Raw genomic sequence first — 23680 nt, 5'->3', positions numbered from 1 at the left:
GGCAGGCTCGGCGAACCAAGTGCGCCAAAGTTCTGCGCTTCTGGAGGGATGCGTGGACCTAGAGTGGACCTAGACTGGACCTAGGGTGCCTAGGGAGCTGGCAAGGGGCGGACCTGGGCGGTGCTGAGAGGTGGCGAGGCTGACTGGAGGCTACGCCGGTAGGGGGCGGGGCGGGCGGAGCACGCAGTCGTGCAGGAGCGGGCGTGCAGGGCAGGCAAGCAACCCCGGTCTCCCGAGTGCTGCGTTCTAGGAGCTATGAGTCGTGCAGTCGGGGAGCCCGTCTCTTCGCTTCTGGTCCCGTGGCTGCTGCTGTGCAGCTGGGTGTACCCTGGGAGCACTGAGCTGCGGGCCCCGCCGGATAAGATAGGTAGGAGACAGTGGAGAGGCGCGGAGGGAGGTGCGGGAGCGCGCCCTGCTCCAGGCGGCCGCTGTGTAGGGCACCAGGCCCTGCAGCCGCGATGTGGGACAGGCCGAGCCCTTTGCGCAGGTTTCGGTCTTCCCTTTTTGCGTCTCCGTGCGGCTGTTGGTGCCCCAGGGACCGTGCTTTCCTGGGCGTGGAGACGTGCCCACTTGAGGAATGGGCTGCGGAAGGGGGACCTAGGCGGGCGGCTTCCAAGCGTCCCTGCAGTCCCTGTCTCGGAAGGCTGGTGGTAGGGGGAGACCGAGCCCAAGGCGGCGAGCCTTGCTTTGCTGCATCTTTGGGAAGCCAGTCTTCTGGTTTGTCCTGAAGCTACAGGCCGCTTACGCCCTGCAGATGACAGACGCACGCGGGCTCAGCACTTCGAGCAGTTGAAAACAAGCTGACCCCATTGCTTTCCCTCGGTAGACTGGAACCCACCTTCCCCCTCTCCGCTTTACTGCGGTTGGCCTGTCCTCACAGGCCCCTGGCTTGCAGATTGCCTGCCTAGAATTACTACATAGCTGAAATAATCCACTTTCTTCCTAGTTTCAGTCTTTGTTCCCTTCCTGTTTGCTTTGTTTTGCTTTGTTTCTTATTCCCTTTAAAACTGCTCTTTAGGATCATTAACCTGTCTACATTAATGAAACAACAAATCTAGGCAAAATGGCGGCCACTTCATTTAAAATGCTGCTGGAAAGACTCACCTCAGTTCCCAGGAGTTGGGCACAGAGAAGGTTGTGCAGGCTGATTGATGCCTCCACAAAGAACTGTGAGAATCTTTGGGCATCTGGCAAACCCCCCCCCAAACTAATTAATGTCAATTTATAAGTTAATTTACTGCCACTTTTGTCTGGAGGCAATGTTTGTGTCCAGATTCACAGTTCTGTCTTCGCAGCTACTGTCACTGGCCTACCCCATGAAGGCTTCCCTGAATTGTGGATAATAGACTTAAGTAACATCTGCTATTGCTTAATGGCTTTTCAAAAACAATAAAACCCACAAAGCTGGTAAGAAGGAAAGAAACTGTTCTTTTTTCCCCCCTCTCCATAGCGATAATTGGAGCTGGAATTGGTGGCACTTCAGCAGCCTATTATCTGAGGCAGAAATTTGGGAAAGATGTGAAGATTGACGTTTATGAAAGAGGAGAGGTGGGGGGCCGTCTGGCCACCCTGACTATGCAGGGGCAAGAATATGAAGCAGGAGGTTCTGTCATCCATCCTTTAAATCTGCACATGAAGCGTTTTGTCAAGGACCTGGGTATGTAATTTGATCTTAGAGCTATGCAGCTTTCTGTGTGACCATCCATAATATTTTTATCATATAGGGAACTGAAACTTTTCCACTCTGTTGTCTTTTAAAGACAAGTTGGTAAAACTAGTTTCCTTACTTTCATTCTAGAAGTTGGTACTGCCTTAGTTAGGAGGCACTCTCCTGTAACGGGACACTGGTTATCAGTATCTTCAGTTATCTGGAATTACAGCCATGGGGGTGGAGTGGGGTGGGGATGGTTGCTGTTGTCAGTTCTTCAACCTGTGGGTTTCTGGGGAACCAAAGAATGGTTTGAGTTAGCAGAAACCTAGTGTGCTCATTTTTTAGCTGGGGAAATGAGGCCCGGAGGCATGAAGTATTTGGCTTAAAGTTATTGACACAACTATGGCTACAGCATGTGTTTAGAAGCTGGGACATCTGACTACTTCCCTACCAGCAGAGGAGCTGGGCAGCTTGTGAGGGAAATCTGGCAGGCCTGTGCAGGCCCTTTCCTCAAAGAATATTGGGTAATATAGGCCTCCTTCCAGTTATCTGAAATATCCAGTTATGTAAAACAGTATTTGCATAGGAGTAGGGTGTCTCCTTTCCCTTAGCTGCCTTCTGTATTTTCTGTGGATGCTTCCTGAGCCTCTGTTTTCTCCATGAGGGCAAGTGTATGCCAGGAGCAGTTTACACTGCAAAGATTCATCTCTGGCATCTCTCCCTTTAAGTTGAATTCAGTTGGTACTCTGCTTTTGCCTTTGACTTTTTAGTAACTTCAGACTAAACATAGCCAGTCTAATTTTGATATTATATATATATATATATATATATATATATATATATATATGATCATATGACCCATCTTCCAGAGAATCTGCTTTTGGACAGTGTAGTGAGTGTCTAGTGTATTGTATCACTATTCTAAAAATAGAACTTCTTTAATATGTCTCCTGAGAGCTGGAGGAAGCCTGGAGTTCAGTCACTTTAGAGTGTCCCCGACAGCTTCAGATTACTTTCTTTCATTTGATCAGCACAGGAATCACTGACTTAGCTACCTTTCTCTGTTTTTGCAGGTCTATCTACTGTTCAGAGTTCTGGAGGCCTAGTGGGGGTCTCTAATGGACAGACTCTGGTGTTTGAGGAGAGCAGCTGGCTTATAATTAACATAATTAAACTAATTTGGCAGTATGGCTTTCAGCCCCTTCGATTGCATATGTGGGTAGAAGATATATTCGACAAATTTATGAGGTAATTTTCTCTCCTTCTATTTAACCTAAAACCTTTTAGGTAGGTGATCTTTAAGAATTATAGTTTCTTAGAACAGTTCTTTATCTAACTACAAGTTGTGTTTGTTAGGCAAAATGTCCTGTATAAAATATGTAGACCATTTAGCGCATTGGAAATTGAAAGAGTAGTTTATATTCTTCTGAAGATGTATTTTGCAAATGCTTGTTTAGTGTTGCTAGACACTCTTAGATCATCTACAAATACTAACTTCTTGAATTCTCATGACAGCTCTGCTCTCTAGGTAGGTACTATTTATTAACTTCTTTTTACAGATGTGTAAGGTGGAGGCATAGAGAAGTTTCTAGTGTTGCAAGTACACCCACCTATGAAGTGGCAGAGCCAGAGTTCCTACACAGGCAGGCTGACGCCAGAGTCCTCACTGTTAGTCTCTGCCCTGTGCTGGTATTGTGTATCAGAGGAGTGAGGTCATTTGCCCAAGAGCTTGCAGACAGGATAAGAAAAATGAGCTTTAATTCTGACATGATGTTTTAGTGAGCCAGTAACCTGAGGTACAGTATCAGTTTTATGCCCTAAGAATTTTTAAAAATATTTTGTTTATTTATTTTTAGAGAGGGGAAGGGAAGGAGAAAGAGAGGGAGAGAAACATCAATGTGTGGTTGCCTCTCACATGTCCCTTACTGGGGACCTGGCCCACAACCTAGGCTTGTGCCCTGACTGGGAATTGAACAGGTGACCCCTTGGTTTGCAAGCCCATGCTCAGTCCACTCAGCTACAGCAGCCAGGGCTATGAACTAAGAATTTAAATTAAGATATTAAATTCTGGCATTGTTCTGGGCAGTGGCAATACAAGTACCTCTTTTTCTTTGTGTTTTTCAAAATTGACTGTGTGTGTGAATGTGCACTGCTTTGGTAATTAGGAACAATCACATAAAATAACCAGTCTTAATTTGAAAAATGCAACCTGCTTTTAAAAAAGATTTTATTTATTTTCAGAGAGAGGGGAAGGGAAGGAGAAAGACAGGGAGAGAAACTGATGTGTGAGAGAAACATCAGTTGGTTGCCTCTCGCACGCTCCCAAGAGGGACCTGGCCTGCAATCTGGGAATTGAACCGGTGACCTTTCAGTTCACAGGCTGGCATCTAACCCACTGAGCCACACCTCTTTTTAATTTATTTTTAATTTTTACCTTCTGATTATAAAGGGAGAGGGCAAGAAGGAGAGAGACAGATGGACAGACAGACATCAATTTGTTCCACTTATTTATGCATTCATCGGTTGCTGCTTGTATGTGCTCTGACTGGGGGTGGAACTTCAACTTTGGCATATGGGGATGATGCTCTAACCAACTGAGCTACCCAGCCAGGACAGGTTTATTATTTTAGATGCTGCAGATAATTCAACTTGTAAATGCTATTATTTCATTACTATGATTGTTCCAACATAAAGGTAAAATTACATGTCATATGTGCCTGTTATGTGCTAGGCACTATTCCAGGTCCTGAGGATGTATAACCTAGAACAATAAACCAATAACTAAGAAGATATATAGAGGTGCAGGGAACTGGGGCAGCAGATGGGAGGTGGGAGGGTGGAGAATGGGATGGGGCAGGAATGCCACAGTGTTGGAGGGGGAGGAGGAGGAGGAGAGAGAGACGTCACATAGGTGTGCATGCATGGGACAAGATGGCCAGAGACATAGCAGCACCCTGAGCTGTCAGATGTTCTGCTGCCATGACGGGGCCCACTGGGTGGTAGGAGCTGTGCCTGGGTGGCCCACAGGCCCACAGGCCAGCAGGGGCAAAGCCGCTGCAGCTGAGCAAGATCAGCTGGCTTGCTGGGGTGGGATCTTGCGGTAGAAGCTCCTGAAGTGGATCCTTGCTGCGCAATCTGACCCTACGCATGTCTGCAAGTGGCGTGGAATCCTGTCAAGGCGACCTCGAGGTGCTGGCAGCTGTGTTTGGACCCAGTAACTTATAAGCTTAAAATTAAAGTTGATTGATGATGGTTCTTAACAAATACAGCCCTTTATTTGAGATAAACTATTTCGAAGACTGAGACTCTGGAGTTCTATATTTGAGAATAAAGAAAGTCTTTGTGAGAGTCTGTATTTTATATGGCAAAAATGTGAATCTTGAGACTGAATTTCTAAAGGGCCTGTGCAAGGTAATGGATGTTGGTGGAAGCGTTCACATGCAGTCAGCTTGAAGAGTCACATGACCCTACCTCTGAGAAATCAAGATTGCAGGCTGCCATGGGGAATAGAGGAAAATTGATTAATACCAGAGTGCTGTGATAATGTACAATCAAGACAGGGTTCTCTCTTTTTAAAAAAATATTTTATTTATTTGACTTCTAGTCAAGATGGAGGCATAGATAAATAAGCCTTGCCTCCTTGAACAACTACAGGAAAAATTATGACTATAAAACAAACATCACCCAAATCGAACTGTACGGAAGTCCGACAACCAAGGATTTAAAGAAGCCACATTCATCCAGATGGGTAGGAGGGGTGGAGATGCACAGATGTACAGAGAGGTGCAGAGAGGTGGAGGGGGAAGGAGATGTAGAAAGGGTGGTCGTACATCCACATGTGGTAGATAAAAATCAGGAGGGATACCTTGGGAGTGAGGGGATCCCAGGCTGGACCACCCAGTCCAGGGTTCCAGTGCCAGGAAGATAAGTCCCCATAAATTCTGGCTATAAAAACCAGTGGGGGTTGGGATGATGGAAGAAACTGTGGGATTCTTAGGAGACTTCTTTTAAAGAACTCACCTTATGCCACTGGTGCACTTCGGACTTTCAGTCCTCCGGGGATTTAGCACCAGGGCAACAGCTGGAAGGGCATCAGTGGCATATGGGGAGAAATTGAAGTGACAGGCATCAGTGCAAGTGCTGGGAGACAGCTTCCTCCTGGGCAAAAGTCCAGAGGTTAGGCAGTGGCATTGTCCCCTCTCTGAGCCCTCCCCGACTCAGAATAACAGAACAGTGACACAGGTTGCCCAGTTCTGATGATTACCTGAAGCTCTGCTCCATCCAACTTACAGGTGTGCTTTTCTACAATAGGCCATGCTAAGACCAGGAGTCAAAGCAGCTGTACGTAATTAACAGAAACAAACACAGGGAGGCTGCCAAAATGAAGAGACAAAGAAATATGGCCCAAATGAAATAACAGAACAAAACTCCAGAAAAAGAACTAAACAAAATGGAGATAAGCAATCTGTCACATGCAGAGTTCAAAACATTGGTTATCAGGATTCTCAAGGAACTAATGGGTACTTCAACAGCATAAGAAAAAAAGCCCAGTCAGAAATGAAGGTTACACTAAGTGAAATTTAAAAAAAATCTACAGGGAACCAACAGTGAAGTAGATGAAGCTGAGACTCAAATCAATGATTTGGAACATAAGGAAGAAAAAAAGCATTCAATCAGAACAGCAAGAAGAAAAAAAGAATTTAAAAAATGAGGACAGAATAAGGAGCCTCTGGGACATTCTTCAAACTTACCAACATTCCAATAGTAGGGATGGCAGAAGAGAAGAGGAAGAGCAGGAAATTGGAAACTTATTTGAAAAAATAATGAAAGAAAACATAATTTGATGAAGTCCATGCAAGTCCAGGAAGCACAGAGAATTCCAAACAAGGTGGACTCAAAGAGACACACTTAAGACATATGATTAAAATGCCAAAGCATAAAGATAAAGTGAGAATTTTAAAAGCACTGAGAGAAATGCAGATAGTTACCTATAGGGAGTTCCCATAAGACTGTCAGCTGATTTCTCAAAAGAAGGTTTGCAGGCTAGAAGAGACTGGCAAGAAGTATTCAAAGTGATGAAAAGCAAGGACCTACTACCTAGATTACTCTATCGGGTAAAGCTATTATTTAGAATTGAAGGGCAGATAAAGTGCTTCCCAGACAAGGTAAAACTAAAGGAGTTCATCATCACCACGCCATTATTATATGAAATGTTAAAGGGACTTATCTAGGAAAAAGAAGAAGATCAAAACTATGAACATTAAAATGGCAATAAATTCACAACTATCAACAATTGAATCTAAAAAAACCCAAAGTACAGCAGAACAGAAGTGAATCATAGATACGGAGATCATTTGGAGGGTTATCGATTTGGTGGGGGGAGAATGGGGACGGAAAAGGTGCAGGGAATAAGAAGTACAAATTAGTAGGTATAAAACAGACGGGGATGTTAAGAACAGTATAGGAAATGAAGTAGCCAGAGAACTTATATGAATGACCCATGGGTATGAACTAAGTGAGGGATAGCCGGAGGGTATGGAGGTACTGAGTAGAGGGAGCAAAGGGGGAAAATTGGGACAACTGTAGTAGCATAATCAATAACATATTTTTTAAAGGTTTAATTTATTTATTTTTAGAGTGAGGGGAAAAGAAAGAGAAAGAGAGGGGGAGAAACATCCATCAGTTGCCTCTCCTACATGTTCTCACCAGGACTGAACCTGGAACTTGGGCATGTTCCCTGAACAGGAATCAAACCCTGAACCTTTCGGTCGAGGCCCAGCCGACTGAGCTACACCAGTCAGGACAAGGCAGGGTTCTTTTAACATGGATTTTATGAAATGAATGAAGACAATAGGTTTCATACCTAACAAATGGACCGTGGAAGTGACTTTCTAAAGACTTTCTGTATCATTAAAAAAAGTCCGTTTTTGACATTTGGAGATGAAAGATGACACGTTAACGTAACAGATGAGAGTCTGTATGGCTGGAATTGTTTTTTCCGTTTGATTCGTAGGAATATAACCTTGTGCAATGTTAAGTACAATAAAATTTCTAACACTTTTTTTATTTCTTGATATTAGAGACAGACATTGATTTGTTGTTCAGTGCATTTATGCTTCATTGGTTGCTTCTTGTATGTACTCTGACTTGGATTGAACAGCAACATTGGCATATCCTGATATTCCTCTAAACCAACTGAACTGCCTGCCCAGAGCAAAGCTTCTAACATTTAAAGCAAAAAAAAAAAAAAAAAAGGGCCCTGGCTGGATAGCTCAGTTGGTTGGAGTGTTATCGCTGTATACCATGAGGTTGTGGGTTTGATTCCTGGTCAGGCCACATACCTAGGTTGTGGCTTTGAGCCCTGGGTTTGATCTCTGGTTGAGGTAAGAACAGGAAGCAACCTATTGATGTTCTCTCTGTCTCTCTCCCTCTCCCTCCCTTCCTCTCTCTCTAAAATCAATAAACATATCCTTAGGTGAGGATTAAAAAAGAAAAGAATATATAGAATTTGTGTAGAATGGTCAGTCACTTTTTAAGGAAGGTAGGTGGCATGTTGCTGCACACTCAGCAGGAAAATCCAGTTCCAGTAGCATCGGACGCGGTGCCATCTGTATGTATAGTTTTCTTTTGCTACCTGGCCAGGGCCGTGCCTCATTTTCTTATCTGTGGCCTGCTTGCCGTGTTGAGAATTGCCCTTTGAAAAATTAAAAAATCACTTTTGAAGTGAATTTAAGGTATTGCAGAACTGCCAAAAAGACTCAGTGAGGGGACATATAGATTATACTATTTTTTAAAAAGATTTTATTTATATATTTTTAGGGAAGAAAAGGAGAGAGAGGGGCATAGAAACATCGATGTGAGAGAAACATCAATCAGTTGCCTCTTGGACATGTCTCAGCTGGGGACTGAACCTGCAACCCAGGCATGTGCCCTGACCAGGAATTGAACCCAGCGATCTTTTGATTTGCTGGACAATGCCCAACCATCTGAGCCACACTATTCAGGTCTATCAGGTCTAGATTATACTATTTTTATTTTAAAAAACAATTCCCAAATGTATGTTTTCCTGATGGACTAATCCTTATCATTATAAAATGTCCTGTTTTGTCTATAGTAACAATTTTTAAAAATGTACTTGCTGATTTGAAGAGAGAGGAAAGGGGAGAGAGAGAGATTGATTATTGTTTTTCCTTTTACTTTATGCCTTCACTGGTTGTTTGTTGGTTGATTCTAATACGTGCCCTGACAGGGTATTGAACCTGCAACTTTTTGGTGTACGGGACAATGCTCCAACCAACGGAGCCACACTGGCCAGTGCTAAAATGTGTGATTTTAAAAAACGTCAGTTAAAATTTCAGGACTTTACTTAGTAAACAGCAGTAAGCAAGGTGTTTTTGTTTGTTTGTTTGTTTGAATAAAAGAGATATTATAGGGTTTCTGGGAGATTGATTAAAAGCAACTAGAAGCTGGTAGATCAGTTACGCATTTTAGTAGTTCAAATATAAATCCCAACTCAAGATCAGGAAAAGGAGAGTGCAGGAACTAGAGACACATTAGAAAGATTGCTAAGATTTCCTTCGTGGGTGGGAGAAGCAGAAAGGAGAAGTGCAAATATTTGTTTGAAACAGAATGAACCGAGGATGATGTATGGGATGTTAGGTGTGACTTGTTATTTTTGTTTGGGATAGAGACTGGGTGGAGAGGCTCAAGCCTGATGAAAAAATAAAGGTACAATTTTAGTCCTGGATGGTATGGCCCAGTGGGTTGAGTGCTGGCCTGAGAACCAAAAAGTTGCTGGATGATTCCTGGTCAGGGCACATACCTGGGTTGCAGGTCTGGTCGCCGATTGGGGTGCCTCCAAGAGGCAAGCGATGGATGTTTGTCTCACACATTGACGTTTCTCTCCCTCTCTTTCTCTATTCCTTCCCTTCTTTTTAAAAAGTAAATAAAATCTTTTTAAAAAAGTTATGATTTTAGACATGTCTGTGTTACTGGTAGGTGAAAAGATGAATGTGAATAAGATGTACCCAAATCTTTAAAGGTTTCCTCGTGACCGTATTAATACAGAAGAGTGAGTACAAAGGACAGTAAACTTCCAGTGGGAGTTTATGTGCGGAGGGAGAGTGAGGGCCAAAAGCTTTTGGAACACCTGGGGAAATGGTGGCTAAGGTGTCTCACATGATGAGTAGGAACTAATCAGAAAGAAACATGAAAGTCAGTTCGAGTCATATGATGCTATTTTCCTTCTTTATGCATCCCCTTACCACTATCTTGTTTGGTTTTTAATGGCCATCTCTTTTTCTCAAAAGGATCTACCGCTACCAGTCTCATGATTATGCCTTCAGTAGTGTAGAAAACTTACTACACTCTCTAGGAGGGGACGACTTCCTTGGAATATTGAACCAAACACTTCTTGAAACCTTGCAGAAAGCAGGCTTCTCTGAGAAATTCCTCGATGAAATGGTTGCTCCCATCAACAGGGTCAATTATGGCCAAGGCACAGACCTCAATGGCTTTGTAGGTAAGCCAAAGCTTGGAACAGTTTTACAATCGGTTCACAGAGGGGCTTACTTGTGACTGTTACGTGTTATGATGACTCCTGACCTAAGCCATGGGTTGGAGAAGACTACCTTTCTCTGTGAAACCTCAGACATTTTTGGCAAAATTGTGTAAATGTAAATGTGCATTTTTATGGGAGGGAGTCCTTAGCTTTCATTGGTTGAGTGGTTCTCAACTGTATGTGGAGACGTGTGGAGCAGAACTCACCCAGGTGGGGAGGGAGAGTGGTTGGAAGGGCTCTTACAGAGTTAGAATTAAAACACATTTCTTTTTCCTGCTGCTGACAGGGGCAGTGTCACTAGCTTCTACTGATTCTGGCCTCTGGGCTGTAGAAGGTGGCAATAAACTTATTTGCTCAGGGCTCCTTCAGGCTTCCAAAAGCAACCTTATATCTGGCTCAGTAATGTCCATCGAGGAGAAAACAAGGACCAAGCAGACTGGTGAGCCTGAATTTCTATTTATTGTTCCTAATTTTCCCTGTAGAAAATAATTGCTCAGGGGGAAAAACCTCTCTTCTGCCATTTCTCATTCCAAATGATGGAATTTTAAATGGTATGTTTTGTGCCATGTAGAAATATTCCGAAATGTACTCAAATATAGTGGCATGACTCCTTGAATTTAAAAAATCTCATTCTCAAAAGTAAAAGTTCCTCATTTTGTATTTATTAACAAGGTATTATTTTAAGTAGAAAATTGGCCTCATTTTGGATGGTTATTTAAAAAGGTAAATTGTGTTTCTTTTTTTTAAGAGAGAGAAATATTGATTCTTCCACTTACTTATGTATTTATGGCTTGTGTCTTGTATGTGCCCCAACTGGGGATCAGACTTGCAACCTTGGTGTATCAGGCTGACGCTCTGACCAACTGAGCTACCCAGCCAGGGCTTAAAGTCTTTAATTCCTTAGGATTCTAGACTATTAAAAAAGTATAGAATTATTTTTAGGAGGTATAAAATATAGTGTGTTAGAAACATTAAAGAAGTGTACGCTTCCTTATTTCCTCTAGGAAACCCCACAAAGATGTATGAAATTGTCTACCAAAGTGGATCTGGGACCCATTCAGACTTTTATGACATCGTCATGGTGGCCACTCCGTTGAATCAAAAAATGTCCAATATTACTTTTCTCAACTTTGATCCTCCAATTGAGGAATTCCATCAATACTACAAACATATAGTGACAACTTTAATTAAGGGAAAGTTGAATTCAACTGCTTTTAGCTCTAGAGCCTTAGATAAATTTGATCTCCATACTGTCTTAGTCACTGGTAATTCAGATTTGTTTATTAACAGCATTGGAATTGTGTCTTCTGTAAAAGATAATAATGATCCTCAACCATCAACAGATGGAGCATATGTTTGGAAGACCTTTTCCCAGAAAACTCTTACCAAAGAGCAAATTTTAAAGCTCTTTTTGTCCTATGAGCATACTGTAAAGCAGCAGTGGCTTGCATATCCCCACTATAAGCCTCCAGAGAAAAGCCCCCCCATCATACTCCATGATCGACTTTACTACCTAAATGGCATAGAGCGTGCAGCAAGTGCCATGGAAATGAGTGCCATTGCAGCCCACAACGCTGCTCTCCTTGCCTATCACCGCTGGAACGGGCACATGCACATGATTGACCAAGAGGACTTATATGAAAAACTGAAAACTGAACTATGAGATACCACTTTCATTCCCTGCAAACCCCGCTCCTAGTTCCAAATGGAATATCACTGGCAAAGAAGAACACAATCTGAGCAGAGACTTTTTGGATCAAGTATTTTGCCATTGTCATTGTTTAATGAGAGTAACGCCAGTGAGTCATGAGAAAATACAAGGTCCAATTAAGTGTGAAGGTGTAACTATTACATTTATGCCATGTCCAAAATTTTTCTTCCTTTTTTTTTTGACTTTGAGAGTATGTTTATTAAAGCTGGGGACAGTGAAACAAAAGAAGGGCTTAGGGTCTCAGGGTAGAAGTACAACAGAGGAGGTGCTCAGTTTTGGCTCCCTGGAAAAGTTATAGGAAAGAAGTGAGCCCCAGCGGTGCTGCTGCTAGCTCACTGAGAAGTGACAGTGACAGTAATGAGCCAAGGTCGGGCAGCTCTTAGCTCACCAAAAAGCCAGAGACCAGGGTCCTTGAAAATGGGTTTAGTGGGTTAGGCTGAGATGAGCTGCGGCTGCCCACTGCTCCTTTGGCTGCAAGTCTCCTGGGGACCTTTAGACTTTAGGAGAGGAGTAAAGATGCATGCCTGAGAGGGAAGAAAGGCATTGGCGTGCTCCAGAGAGCCTGCTCCAAAATTTAACTTAGTATCAGTGGTATTTTCCAAACTTGTCTGATTGTAAAAATCGTCTGGAATTTGTAAAACATACAGAATTCCCTACCTCCTCTGGAGATTTTGATTCAGTAGGTCTGGAGGTTAGACCCTGGATTTTGAACAAAACTTTAGAGCATTTTAAGCTGAATACTTGAAGAACTTAAAAGACATATTTTAGTTGGGGATAAGCTCATTTGTGCTTCACAGCTGGATGTGATCTTTAGTCAGATAGTGAAATCTACTATGGGAGCTGGTATCTCACTTTCAAAGTAAAGGTGCCCATGACTGAAGCCTTGACTTTTAGAATGTTCTTTTGATTGCTTTTTTTTTTTTAGGGGTGAAATTCCTAAGTCTGAGTAGTACAACCTTAAGCAATCTCCAGTAAATGTCATACAACAATCTCCAATAAAATGAAAAGCAAATATAGGCTATTGATGGAAGAAATTGGCATTCTATTATCAAATCCTCACCTATGAAGCTTTTATAAATGTGGATGGACTCCTCCCAACTCCCCATCAGAGACTCTGATTTAATGAATTGAGGATAGGACTTTACCATCATAGCTTTCAAAAATTCCTAAATGAGTAATCTATATTAAGAAGCACTGATTTGGGTGTCTAAAATGTTTCCAAAGGGTTTTTAGTGCCTTAAAAAGCCCCAAGAAATCCAACCCATTGTCAAAGATTCATTTTGTGAAGTCACTGGTAGTGTAACAGCAGAAGCAACCTAGATTATTCTAGAGTAGTTGACACGATGTTCAGAATGACATGATACTTGATCAAAGCCAATATATGCACAAAGTGTTAAATACTTAAGCTACTGTACCATTTTGAGTGAGAAACTGCTGAAATCTTAAGATGGTAGTTGTCGACCTTGGCTGGACTCTGAAATCACCTGTAGGCCTTTAAAGCTACTCAAGTGATTCTCATATGCAGCCAAACTTGAAAACCAGTTCTACATCTGCTGTACAAAAATCACGAATGTCTTCAGTCACTGGTAGGGACAGAACAAGAGCTTGTGAATTCAACTAACTGCAACCAAGTTAACACGTATTGTTAAAAATATTTAGTTTGTCAAATGGTCAGCTCTTCTAATTTTATTTTTTAAAACTTTTCCTTTTGTGGTTTTAATGAAGACAACATGTACAGAATGTATATGCTAGATTGGTAAATGCTAATAGTTTAATTTCTATCACCTGTAGACTTAGTTTGCAATGGAATGTATTTTTACTTGTAAGAATACCAATGTAAAGTGTTGCCATTATATAAAACCTACTCGTTTTCCAACAGGGCATCTGAAATTGCTTCCTCAGAGAGCAAAACAGGTTATCAATATATCAGGCACTAGTTTTAATGCAATTACAGTACCAAAGTTCTTAAAAAATTGGATGAAAAAACAGAGCTTGCTTATTCATCTTTTTACACCAAAGGGCAGAATGCAAGGCTGCAGTTCTAACTTGTGTATGCTCTGGACTCACCTGGAGGGCCTGAAACATTGCTGGGCCTCACCCCCAGAACTTCTCAAAGTTTGGAACGGCGTATCAAAGTCTGCATTTCTATTAAGGTCCTAGGTGATACTGCTGGTCTAGGAACCACACTGGAGACCATTTCTGTAATTCAGCTCTATGTGGTTGCAAAAAAGCAAGCCTATCAAGTTCACTGCAGATTTAAAATGTACTGGAATAAAAAAAATGGGAAGTGAAAGTTGGGATAATAAAAAGGTATGGGATTTCACACTGACTCTTACGTTTAAGTTGCTTTGATCTGTTTTTTGCTGTACACATTTTAGACACAAGCCATCCTCTATGTTGTTTTATAAGTGCCTTACACACTCGTGTGTACCCCATTCTCTAGTTTTAAAGTGACTCAAATAACTTTGTAGGCTTTCTACTAGACTACAAAAACTACAGGCCTAAGAATTTGCTTGGTAGGTTTCTTAAGGTTAGGTTTATGATAACCATGTGTAAAGCATATTTCATCAGTTTTGTACCCTAAAATTTATGAACTAGATTAAGTATTAGGGGCAGCATTACGACTACTCTCCACCTCAGAGGAACAATACACTAGAATATTTTTCTTTGGATTCTGTTTCTACTCTTGTGTTCAAACTATTTTCCCACTTATGTTCAAAATAAACAGCAACATCATTGCTTCCTGTTTTCTGTTGTATTCTACTTGGAATGCAGATGTACTTGGAAAAGCCAGATATCAAAATTACTAGAAGAGTTTTGAAAATCAGAGTTAATGTTACAAAAGAAACCCATTCATGCTTTCAGATTCTTTATCTATGTTCAAGTGTTTTACATTTAATACATTTTTCTATATTAATGCGTAAAAACCTTCAAAAAATTAGTCTTAACCAGGAATGAATTTTTTTCATGTAAGAAAAAAAATCAGAGCTAATATCTTATTTTTTAAGTTCAGCACATGTGAGAAAGCATTTTCTGACCAATACAAAAATTTATTTAACAAAAGTTCAATGTGAAAATGTACAAGACTCAATTTTTATATTGTAGTAAATAAAACAGGAGATGTGAAGAGGGGCCGCAGAAGCAGTTGGTTTCTCTGGTGAACACAGTCATTTTTATACTCGTTCCAAGGCTTCTAACATGATGATACTATTGCCTCGTATTACCTAAGAAAGAGAAAAGTAACTTAAAGAGAGACTACACATCAATTAACAGATTTATAAATCATGATTAAAGAATTTTCACCACCCCTAAACTGGTAGCTCAGTGGGTTGGACATTATCCTGCAAACCTAAAGGTCCCGGGTTCGATTCCCAGTCAAGGCACATGCCTGCGTCGCCAGCCAGATCCCTGGTTAGGGCTGGGGGTGACAGGAAACTAACTGATGTTTCTCTCCCTCTCTTTCTCCCTTCCCCTCTAAGAATAAATAGATAAAAATCTTAAAAGATAAAACATGTCAGTTCAAGCTAAATAACTCAAGTCTCAAAGGCTAACAACTACCCTTTTGAGATACCAAGTCTCCAATGACTCATTTCACTGCCTTAATGGCAGGACTCAACATGACCATCATTGCCCCTAAGGAATCCATAAATTAATGGGAAAAATAGGTCCAACAGAATATGCATGTTAGTTTATGCAGTAGGATCATACAGGGAACAAACCACAATAAAAGCTGCAAAAAGTAGGCTTTATAAAGATAGCATTTTAGATGGGTTTTGAAAATTGGGCAGAATATTGATAGGGAAATTCTCTGGGGAATAAAATATAATCTAATGTGCAATAAAAGGTTATGAAGGGAGGAAGAAACAAAGATAGTTTGCATCCAATCTTAGAAGGCCTCCAACACCAACCATAAAAGTGGAGGGGATAATGGAGCCAACAATAAGCCAGTGAAAGTTTCAGAGTGGGAATGACCACTGTTCTGGCACGGGCACAGTCGACCTTTGAACAAAACATGGCTTAAAAGCACCGCCCCCACCATGCTTTTGACATCCCAGTCATTCCTTGAGGGGCACTGGTTCTAGGACCCCCTTCAGATATCAAAATCCATGGACGCTCAAGTCCCTTATGTAATCATGCATACAGCTGGCCCTCCACATCCATGGATTCCCAACGATAGATAGAAAATAGTTTTTAACCCACAGCTCAACATGTGGATGCAAAACCCAGGGATACTGGGTATTTATTGAAATAAACCCACACAGAGGTGGACCTGCACAGCTTAAATCCACACTAGAACGAAGTTCTAGAACGAAGAGGCTGGCAGAGAGTTTACAGGCCCTAGGACTAGCACGGCGTCTGACAAAGCCATTCTACAAATGAAGATAAGCCAGGATTCTCACGAAAGCACAACTGATATGGCTGGTAACTTCATTAACTCCCTTCATTAATACATTTTTCTATATTAATGCATAAAAACCTTAAAAAATTAGTCCTAACCAGGAATGAATTTTTTCATGTAAGAAAAAAATCAGAGCTAATATCTTATTTTTTAAGTTCAGCACATGTGAGAAAGCATTTTTTGACCAATACAAAAAGTTATTTAACAAAAGTTCAATGTGAAAATGTACAAGACTCAATTTTTATTTATTTATTTATTTAGATTTTATTTATTTATCTTTAGAGGGGAAGGGAAGGAGAGAAGGAGAGAAATATCAATGTATGGTTGCCTCTCATGAGTCTTCTGCTGGGAACTGGCCTGCAACCCAGGCATATGCCCTGACTGGGAATCGAACCACGATCGGGTGGTTCGCAGGCCCTTGCTCAATCCACTGAGCTACACCAGCCAGGGCCAATTTTTATATTGTAGTAAATAAAACAGGAGATGTGAAGAGGGGACAGCTGAGGTGAAGAGGGACAGAAACCTTAAGTCAAACTGGAAGGGGTCTGTGAATACAGGGTTTGGCAAAAGTAGGTTTACAGTTTTAAGTACACAAAACACTGAATTTATCTTTGTATTATTATTATTTACTATATTACTTTCCATACGAACAACTGTAAACCCACATTTGCCCCACCCTGTGTAAAAAGCTCCTGGTGTACTGCAGATCATAATGCAATCACAGACCAGGCCAAACAGAAGCTCAAGGAAAATGTACTTCCAAAGAAGGGTGATTTACATGAAACTCGGGGGAAAAAGTCTTATATCTAGATACTCTAAGCTGTTTTTCCAATCCTGACCATGGATTTACGTTTCAAAATGCAGTAATAAAAATGTATTTGAAATAAACAGTAACACAAGCATTGGAACAAGTCATTAAAAACAAAATTACATCCCTCTATTGCTCAAACTTCAAAAAAATAGTAAGGCAAAAAGTCAAGTTTAACCATTAGGACTTTCATAATGTCGTAGAAGTCTTTATGCTCTATGATTTGCTAAAGCTAAGCTGTCCTTTAAAAAACACAAGACTTTATTCATTTATTTTTAGAGAGGGAAAGGGAGGGAAGCATCAATGTTGTGTGAGAAAAACAAGCAGCTGCCTCTCATATGCCTCTAACTGGGGACCTGGCCCTCAAACTAGGCAAGCGCCATGACTGGGACTCAAAACAGCGACCTTTCAACTTGCAGGACGATCCCCAAGCTAAGCCACACCAGTCAGGGCTCAGTTGTCCTTTTTGATCCACCTTTTTCCAAGAAACTTGGCCTTACCACTTACTGGGTGTTGGTACATTGTCCTGTGCTGGGCAAAGAGAGGGATTTAAAGTCTGGGTCTTGCTGGCGAACATCAAAAATTCTTCAGCAGTCATTCCACTATGGACTAATGAATGTAGAAATGCTTGCTCCTATAATTAAGAACTGACTATTTCTGTTTTCTTCAAACGTGAATGGCTATTGTCATGACCATCCTTGTAACTTTTACCTGGACTACTTTTATCTTTAAATTTATTGATTTTAGAGAGGAAGTAGGGGAGAGGAGGGAGAGAGGGACACCAATTTGTTATTTCACCTATTTGTGCATTCATTGGTTGATTCTTTTACGTGCTCTGACCTGAACAAGGAATCAAACCCACAACCTTGGTGTATCAGCACAATGCTCTAACCAACTGAGCTACCCAGCTAGGGCTTTTCTTCATTACTTTTAAATCTGGGTGTGATAAATCAGAAATCTATCTAATTATATACACAATTAAAAATAAAAGTGTGATCTGTGGGATGGGCAGATCTGCATCAGTGGACACTTGTTAGAAATGCAAAATCTCAGGTTCCACCCCATGCCTAGTGAATTAGGATCTGCATTTTTACAAGGCCATCTGAGGAGAATTCATAAGCACATGCTTAACCTTCATATACATTACTAATTTAACAACACCACCACCACTAGAGAGATTCATTTGCCTGGGGTAGAATCTAGTTTTCGTTTGGGGGGTAAACAGATGATAGTAAATGCTCTATACCAGTGGTTAATCTTTGCCTTCCATTAGGATCATCTGGGGAACTTGAAAAAACCTTTATGCTACATCCCAAACTAATCTGATTCTAAGATGCAATTAAGATGGAGAACCGGTGCTCTAATAAAGCCTGTGAGATATATTGTAGAATAATGTGAAAAAATAATGTCCAAGTTATTCCAAGCCCAATGACCTCAGAGGATTCTACATGAGATTCAGATCTAACTTAAAGGTAACTGTGATATCATCACAGAATGACTGCCAAATGTTAAACTCAAAAATGGAAAGTCTAATCCTGTAATTTGCCTAACTTCAGTTTAATTTCAGACTTTGACAGAAGGGAAGTTACTGCCTATTCCAAATGAAAAATGAAATCTCCCATCTTCACTTACCACCATTCCAATATTGTTCTGTTGCCCACTAGTTGCCATCTCCACACATTCATCTATCACAAGATTCATAAAGGGGTCAAATCCCCGCAAGATTCCTTGGACATGTCTGCCACCATTTAATTTCACTACGGAAAAGGGAAAAATAAGATTTAATAAGACTGGCCATTAACTATCAAGTATTCACTAAAAATTACGTGGAGTAAAACCTAGGTATATGAGAGGTATAATCCACTATCCTTACTATATGCCAATCACTGGACTAAATACTTTATATTTACTTCCACATTAAACTTACAAGAATCCTATAATGTAGAATTATCTTTTATGAGGGAACTGGAATGTATAAAAAGCTTTTAAATAACTGGTTCAAGGTTATACAGCTGCTGTGTGGCAGGGCAGGGATTCAAACTGTCTCTAAAGCCATGATCTTAACCCATACAAACTTCAAGAACTGTGTAGGTCAGATTTTTAGTCTTGTCTATGTCCTTTGTTTTTAAAAAAGGGTAAATTTTCAAATATCACAAAATAGGAAAATCCTGTTAATTTTGTGACAATGAGGGTAGGCTTATATGGAATTATGACGTGTCTGAAGTACTGTGAAATTTACTAAATTTCAAAAATTATGTAAATAAAACTGTCTCGTTAGGATTTTGCTAAATCTGCTTAATAAATGAATGTGAATTAGAGACTCTGTGTATTTTGAATCTTTATATATAGAGTTGCTCCAAACACTGTATACTAAGATATATGTAAAAAGCAACTGAATTAAATAACACTTACATGACAACTTCTTGTCCATAAATCTGAAAAAGCAAAGGGATAAAGATTATATAACTGACAATAAATTTAAGCATAAGTATGCACAAAACTAGGTATACACTCAATTATATAATAATTGCTAGTCAATATAATTTGCTAAAATTGTATTTACACAATAGGAATAACGAAATTTAAAATAGTAAAAACCTTGCACTGCTATAAAGGAAGAGGGAGTGGTATGCCATCTCAGTCTGTACTTAATACAAAGCAATGTATTTTGGGAAAGGGCAAGATAATCAGTAAAAGTGGAATGGGTTTATAATATATATATACATATTTTATTGTGGTTAAGTCCTTATTTGTGAGAGCAAATTGCTAAATAAACTGATTTTTTAAGATTTTTATTTATCTTTAGAGAGGAGGGGAGGGGAGGGGAGGGAAGGAGAGAGGGAGAGAAACACCAATGTATGGTTGCCTCTCATGTGTCCCTTGCTGGGACCTAGCCTGCAACCCAGGCATGTGCCCTGACTGGGAATTGAACCGTGATCCTCTGGTTTGCAGGCCCGTGCTCAATCCAGTGAGCTACACCGGCCAGGGTGGGTTTATAATATATTAATGAACAATATTAAATTGAGTTTTTTCCCAGGTAAATTACGAAAACATTCTTATTCAATACTGACCTAATTTTCAATGGCTGGATTTTAAAAGAAAAACAAAGATTTGATTACATTTTGGTTATTTCCAAACCAAACAAAATTGTGAAGAAATCAGAAGCTGTAGTAACCAAGCCACATCCAATCCAACATCTATTTTATTTTATATCTGAGACAGTATTATTTTATTTAATATTAAGCTTTACTCTTCAACACAAGTATATTTTAGCAAAATAAATGCCTATACTTGAAGCTTTAAACAATTTAAACAAGAAAGGCCTATCTCAGCAGAGCACTATGAAAATATACTGTGTAGTCAACGCAAGTTTTTACCTCTTGCAGTTACAGGCTGGAAAATAAGAAATTTCATTCAACTTTAATGTATAAGATAGTATGGGTGAATTCAGAGATTAGCAAGGCTCGGGGACTGACAGAAGGTATATGCCAAGATACATTTAGAAATAAAACATGTATAAAGAATAAAATAAGCTATTTTAGTAGGATGTATTATAGAAGCTTTGCAAATGTAACCCATATTAGCTTATTTAATCCTTTTGACAACTTTGTAAGTTATTACTAGTGTTACCACAATTTTATAGATGGGAAACTGAGGCTCAGAAAGGTCAAGTAAGTTGCCCGAAGTTACACAGCAGGTGAGAAAGTTTTTGAGTAAATACAAATGGTTCCATTTGGCCGTAGACGAGAGCACTCAAATATTAGTGTGTGTAATTTGGTGCCTGGATTTGATATGGATGAACTTGAATGCTGGGTCAAGTTGACTATACTATGTAGACAGCAATAAGTTATTTAAAAAGTCAGTTATTGACAAGACTACCATGGCAACAACTTTTAAATGCTGGGAGGGAGAGTTTGGTCAGGCCAGGGAATCTCAACCTCAGCATACTGACATTGGGCCCAGATAATTCTTTGTTGTTGAGGGAAGTCCAGGGCATTGGAGGATATTTAGTAGGATCCCTGGCTTCTACCCATTAGATGCTGGTAGAGCCAGACTCCCTATCCCCTCAGATAAGAACCACTGAGTTATGCTAAACCAGGAGGCGAGTATAAACGTGTACAAAAAGATGGAATTTGTGAGAAAGGAAGAAAAAATTAGAAAGTCATTCTGGCGGCAGAAATGAAAAGATTTCACAATTCATGAATTCTAGAGATGAAAAGAGAAAGGTGTTAAAACTAGTTTCATCCTTTGAAATTCTCAAATAATATCTGTTAAGAATCAAAAAGGAAATCTAAGATTACGAGTAACGAATGGTGGTCCTTTTGTTAGATTTTTAATCATTTCATCAGTTTCTGAGGAATCTACAGGATATTTACATGATTTTACTGGCTCACCAATAAAAGAATAACTTCCAGATAAACATTTTCATGATAATAATTTCTATTTTTTATTTTTACTTTATTTTTTAAAAGATTTTATTTATTTGTCTTTAGAGGGGAAGGGAAGGTGAGAAGGAGAGGAGAGAAACATCAGTGTATGGTCACCTCCCGTGGGTCCCCTGCTGGGAACTGGCCTGCAACCCAGGCATGTGCCCTGAGAACACAACCATGATCCTTCAGTTGCCAGGCCCGCGCTCAATCCACTGAGCCACACCAGCCAGGGCTCTATTTTTTAATGTGAAGCTTATGATTTAATAATTAAGTCTCTAACAGATCCAACTAAAATATACAGTTTTTGCACAAAAGGTGGCTTTGATACTAATGTGCAGTTCAGTGCAAAATTATTAAATGTGAACTTTTCCTTAAGTCCAACTTCTTTATGGAGTGGTAACAAATTAACTATAGGCCAAGTAGACCAGATGGCTTGCCTCACAAATTGATCCCCGGATGAATTCTGCATCCTTTGTTCTATCCAAGTACTAGATGCAGAATTCTGGCATTACATGGTATAAACAAGATACAGAAGTATATACTTAAAAGGCATGGAAATATAGGGCCCTATCTAAAGTAGGAATATCTTCCTTTGCGTTGACGAGGGAAAGAAGTTCCCACACAGCACTATTAACAGAGCAAGACATCACACGACATTCAAGTATAACGTTAAGTACAAGGAAGCAAGAAAAAGAAATGGAATTTCCAATTTAAAGTTCAAAGAAACATCTAAAAACACACTCTTAAGAATAAGGTGGCTTTTGATTTCTATCTCATATACTATCAAACACTTCCATTTCACCCACATTATTAGTTCCTTATGCAGTTAGTCTCCAGCCACCTGATGTAGAACAGGATGCTATGTAAGATGGTCAGCAAAGAGAGGCATTCGAGATCTTCAGGCAACGGGAGAGACGTGGGTCGGAGAGCTGCAGCTAGATTAAATGGGCTGAATACAGGAGCCATTGCAGCCTTGCGTAACCATGTCAACCAAGGAGAATAGCTGCGTCTGCGCGGGTTTCAGGCCCGAAAGCGCGGGACCCAAGCTGGGACCTCCGAGGCCTCGTAGCGGAACACGCGCGCCAGGGGCACAGACCAGAAATGGAGGGAATCTAAGGAACTTTAAGCATACAAAGAAGCTGCCAATACTTACTTACAAAGAAGCTCCCACGGCCTTCCAACATACTTACTTTTTTAGCTCGGGGGGGTGAGCTTTGCTCATGGTGTCTATTCAGCGAACTCAACGATACCTCCAAAAGAAATTCTTCGCCGCTTACGAACCCGCAGTAAACCCAGAGTTTTGCGTCTGACGTCACTGATCTCGTTAGCCAATCAATTGTCAGCAGCTTTCAAGCTTCACCTCGCGATACTTAGGGAAGTCTGAGCGTGCTGTCCTGAAGTCCTGAACTTCCGGTCGCGTCGCCAGCGATTGGCCAGGATGAAAGGGTTGGGTTTCCCGGCGTTCCTAATTTCATTTCCTTTTCTGTAACGTTGAGATACCGGTAAATGTCCCGACTCTACTTTCTAAACGACACCGGATCGAGTCGGGACTTATTCATATATAATAAATGAAAATAAACTCTAGAGAAGTGGGACCCTGATAGTTCCTTGGAATGTATTCCTATAGTATACTGTCATGCTAAACTCAGGGTTTCATTGACAAATTAGTGACCGCTGCACTAAAGAGTGAGTGACAGGGCCTCAGTTTATAAGAACGTGAATCCAGAACCCGAAAGTACATTTCCAGCTGACGGTCTTGCTATTCTTGTTAGTACTGCCTCCCGATCCCCACTTAAATGTAAAATGTATCTTGATCCCATACATAAAACATATGTGCAGCACAAACTGTGAGGTACTTTGAAGTCAAGAACGTTACGTGTCAAGTTGTTTCTGACTTGTTCCCAGTTAAATTACCCTTCTAAATCCCTATTGTATTTGATTCATAAATGTGAACCCAAAGTAAGTCTTAACCAATGACAGTTAAGACTTAAACTAATGTATTTTGTATTTCTGTGGTACTCAAAATCCTAGACATTGCATATTCTCTAGAGGGGTCATAGCTGTATCTTTTTTACCTTTTGCTGTTAGTGGTTAGCTGAAGCTAAAAACCTGACATAGATA

At 40.5% G+C, this 23680-nt stretch overlaps 2 protein-coding genes across 3 annotated transcripts; one reads left to right on the top strand and one right to left on the bottom strand.

Annotated features, from left to right (window-relative positions):
• The first annotated feature begins 171 nt into the window (after positions 1-171).
• On the top strand, positions 172-14245 carry PCYOX1 (prenylcysteine oxidase 1). 2 transcript variants are annotated; one of them, XM_037048141.1, is made up of 6 exons: positions 172-367; positions 1451-1657; positions 2725-2899; positions 9961-10172; positions 10498-10650; positions 11216-14245. In XM_037048141.1, exons 1-6 carry the CDS (start codon positions 256-258, stop codon positions 11872-11874), a joined length of 1518 nt encoding a protein of 505 aa, XP_036904036.1. In that variant the 5' UTR covers positions 172-255; the 3' UTR covers positions 11875-14245. The 2 variants fall into 2 exon arrangements, with proteins under 2 accessions (XP_036904036.1, XP_036904037.1); XM_037048142.1 differs by lacking the exon at positions 1451-1657 and having other exon boundaries at positions 173-367.
• A 706-nt stretch (positions 14246-14951) lies between these two features.
• Positions 14952-22868, bottom strand: SNRPG (small nuclear ribonucleoprotein polypeptide G). Its single transcript, XM_037048145.1, has 4 exons — positions 22750-22868; positions 19542-19564; positions 18762-18886; positions 14952-15146 (listed from the first exon to the last, which is right to left on the bottom strand). Exons 1-4 carry the CDS (start codon positions 22779-22781, stop codon positions 15096-15098), a joined length of 231 nt encoding a protein of 76 aa, XP_036904040.1. The 5' UTR covers positions 22782-22868; the 3' UTR covers positions 14952-15095.
• Between the last annotated feature and the right edge of the window lie 812 nt (positions 22869-23680).

The sequence above is a fragment of the Sturnira hondurensis genome, unplaced genomic scaffold (assembly GCF_014824575.4).
Source record: "Sturnira hondurensis isolate 20B ecotype Veracruz unplaced genomic scaffold, ASM1482457v3 Scaffold0006413, whole genome shotgun sequence".
In the NCBI taxonomy this organism is placed as follows: Eukaryota; Metazoa; Chordata; class Mammalia; order Chiroptera; family Phyllostomidae; genus Sturnira; species Sturnira hondurensis.
The sequence above is the reverse complement of the archived record's forward strand: the minus strand, read 5'-3'. Positions and strand labels throughout refer to the sequence as shown.

Excerpts from the sequence above, each read along its gene's own strand:
- PCYOX1 (XM_037048141.1), top strand. The coding sequence starts at position 256 with ATGAGTCGTGCAGTCGGGGAGCCCGTCTCTTCGCTTCTGGTCCCGTGG. Across the intron at positions 368-1,450 it reads GGCCCCGCCGGATAAGATAG|CGATAATTGGAGCTGGAATT; the intron begins GTAGGAGACAGT and ends CCCTCTCCATAG. Across the intron at positions 10,173-10,497 it reads AGACCTCAATGGCTTTGTAG|GGGCAGTGTCACTAGCTTCT; the intron begins GTAAGCCAAAGC and ends TGCTGCTGACAG.
- SNRPG (XM_037048145.1), bottom strand. The coding sequence starts at position 22,781 with ATGAGCAAAGCTCACCCCCCCGAGCTAAAAAA. Across the intron at positions 19,565-22,749 it reads CACCCCCCCGAGCTAAAAAA|ATTTATGGACAAGAAGTTGT; the intron begins GTAAGTATGTTG and ends TTGCTTTTTCAG. Across the intron at positions 18,887-19,541 it reads TATGGACAAGAAGTTGTCAT|TGAAATTAAATGGTGGCAGA; the intron begins GTAAGTGTTATT and ends CCTTTTCCGTAG.